Below are 3,053 nucleotides of genomic sequence, written 5' to 3'. Positions count from 1 at the left end.
TGGGCAGTGTTTCTTTCTGTTGTGCATAAGATCACTATGGGTTGGTACTGAGTCAATGGCACCTAACAACAACAGCAAAATAGCAGGTCTGTACTTTGCTCTAGGGAACACAGTGGCTCTTTAGGATTAGCACTGACCTGCAAACCACAAGGTGGCAGTTCAAGCCCACCAGCCACTCCATGGGAAGAAGATGAGGCTTTCTGCTCTCGCAAATACTTACATCCTCCAAAACCCTAATTCAGGGTTGCTATGAGTCAGAACTGACTTAATGGCACTTAACCATAAAATCATACTTTGCCCTATAAATAATAGGCAATCTATTTTTTTAAAGCAAGAACAGTATGTTTTTATAACGTGAGGGAGCTTCAAAAAGTTCATGGAAAAATAGAGTGAAAAGATAATGGAATTTTTCCTTAAACTTTTTGAAATCCCCCACTTACTAACCTTGTATCAGTCTAATATTTCTTACATAATCTCTGTATGTTTTCTTCTTATATCACTTAATCTCACTTTAGGAGAGATTGTAGGGAAGACAGACTATGGACAGTGACGCATTTTAGGAGGCTGTTAGAATCCACACATAAGTTTTTAAGGGACTAAACTAGTTATCGGTGGCATTAAAGATATGAACAGATGCAGAAGAAGGAAAACTTGGCAGGATCTAATTATAAGAGGAAATGGGGGCATGGTTATAGTGGAAGCTGTGTCTCACCTTACTGAGATAATTGTGGTAGTCAAAGAAGAAATAGCAGGGGAAGGATGTTAGTCTGCTTTCAGGCACAGCAAGATCATGCTGGCACATTTGGGCTATAATGGGCATTAGGCATTAAGAAACGTGAGGCTAGAGTGAGGTGAAAGGCAAGAACTGAAGCTGTAGATTTGGAAGTCATTGCTTAGGAGTGAGTTTTGAGATTTTAGAGTGGATGAGGTCTCTGAATGAAAAAGCTGTCTATGAAGAAACATAAGATGGAAATGGGGCGGCAGAACTAAGTAACAGTTTCTCAAGTACAGATGCCCTCTAGGAGGAGCCAGCCAGTGGAAGTGAGAGGGAAGTGTGCTTAAGTCAAGGAAATTTTAGAAAACACTCCTGGATCTGGGATCCCTTATGAAGGCTTTGTGTTTGTGTAGAGTCATTTGTCGTTATATATATAAACTTGTTTGTTAAAATAAAAACAACACTACTTGCCTGATGCATGCATATTAACACAAGTGTGCATTTTAATTGGTTGGATATAAGATAACTATATGTCTCATTTAAATCTGGATAAACCTTTGTATTTAATTTATAGGCACAGGAAGAAATTGCTCGGCTCCGACGAGAAATGATGAAAAGCTGTAAGTCTCCTAAATCAACAACTGCGCATGCTATCCTCCGGCGGGTGGAGACAGAAAGAGATGTAGCCTTCACTGATTTACGAAGAATGACCACAGAACGAGATAGTCTGAGAGAAAGGCTAAAGGTTTGAGAGATAGTTTATCTGTATGAACCTATGTGAGACATGGCTACAGTGCAGTTAAAAACCCTTTCGTTGTTTTTGTTTTTTAAACAGATTGCTCAAGAGACAGCGTTTAATGAGAAGGCTCATTTGGAACAAAGGATAGAGGAGCTGGAGTGCACAGTGCATAATGTAAAGAACAATCCGTTTTGGGCTTTGGGTTATAAACTGTTCATGGCTGTAAACCCTCCCCTTGTGTTTATAGGAGTTCTTTCATTTTTTTCTAAGATGAAATATTGTATAGTATTTGTAGTCCTAAAATATATAAGGTGATATATACAGTGAAATATGTCACTTTTTCAACTGTTTCCTTCTAAAAATGTGAGGTAAAGTCTTCTTTTATGTTAGTTTAAAAAAATGTGTTCTTTGTTTTTTAAAAAAAGAATTCAGTCTCAGAGATTTTAACAAATTTCTCATCTCACTATTTCATTAAAGATAATATTGTCAGGTATGGAGAAAATGGCATGTTTTAACAAAGGAAAGGGTAGAGCAGAGAAATTATGATGAAATAAAAATTAACAAAAAAAATAGATTTGACAAAAATTAATAAAAAATATAAATATGAATTATTGCCTTTTACTAATCAGGGATTTGAGATGCTATGAATATTTATTTGTGTTATTATAAATATATATACAGAATTAAGGGAATTTTACTTTCTGTTACCTAATTTGATTAAATATTTTAATAAATTTGTCTGTAGTATGTTGTAAGTTTAAAAACTTCAGTAGAGAGGAGAAAAATAACAATCTTATTTTATAAATGTAATTTATTAGTGTTGGGTAACAAAGACGTCCTTTTGTGACTAGAATGTGTATGTTGTAGTCAACTGTAGACTGATATACAAGGCAGGTCATTAGAAAAGCTATTCAGTAGCATATTCTTCTTGGTAGTACCCAATCCATGGCCATAAAACCACCCACAGTAGTCAGGACATACCTGTGCTTCCCTTCACATAAATCTTGCCATAAATCATTGTTTGTACACATTGAGTAAATATCTTTTGAAAGCTCATCTTTGACTTTTTCAGTGATGGCAGTAATTTTGTCATTTTACTTGTATAGCTTGATGATGAACGTATGGAGCAAATGTCAAATATGACTTTGATGAAGGACACCATAACCACTGTGGAAAAAGAAATGAAATCCCTAGCAAGAAAGGCAATGGATACTGAAAGTGAACTTGGCAGACAAAAAGCAGAGAATAATTCTTTGAGGTAAACAAAGTTACCTTTAAATCACTAATCATTTCATAGCTCTGCTTTTTTCCCCCATAGAGTGCTTTACAATGACAATTAAATTATTTGTCAACTTTAATTTCTGACATGATTACTACGAAGCAGGTATAGAAACCTCAGCATATATTAAATGATTTCTTCAAGATCAGTTACAGACTAGTAATGCCACATTTAACTAGGAATCAAATTTATAGCTATCTTAATCTGACATTTGCAAAAAGCCTCAATGTTTAACTGAAATAGCTTTTCAACGCCCTTCTGGATATAGAGTATATTTGAATTTAGTATTTGATTATTTAACTTACCTTTATAAATTTAAG

At 34.9% G+C, this 3,053-nt stretch overlaps 1 protein-coding gene across 1 annotated transcript; it reads left to right on the top strand.

The window, feature by feature from the left end:
- Nucleotides 1-1,289: 1,289 nt before the first annotated feature.
- On the top strand, nt 1,290-2,712 carry LOC102825870 (testis-specific gene 10 protein-like; the record flags this gene model as incomplete). Its single annotated transcript, XM_006878110.1, has 3 exons — nt 1,290-1,460; nt 1,551-1,628; nt 2,561-2,712. Coding segments are annotated over 3 exons (401 nt in total), but the record flags the coding sequence as incomplete, so codon positions are not given.
- Nucleotides 2,713-3,053: the final 341 nt, after the last annotated feature.

Source organism: Chrysochloris asiatica, unplaced genomic scaffold, assembly GCF_000296735.1.
Source record: "Chrysochloris asiatica unplaced genomic scaffold, ChrAsi1.0 scaffold04876, whole genome shotgun sequence".
NCBI lineage: Eukaryota > Metazoa > Chordata > Mammalia > Afrosoricida > Chrysochloridae > Chrysochloris > Chrysochloris asiatica.
The sequence above is the reverse complement of the archived record's forward strand: the minus strand, read 5'-3'. Positions and strand labels throughout refer to the sequence as shown.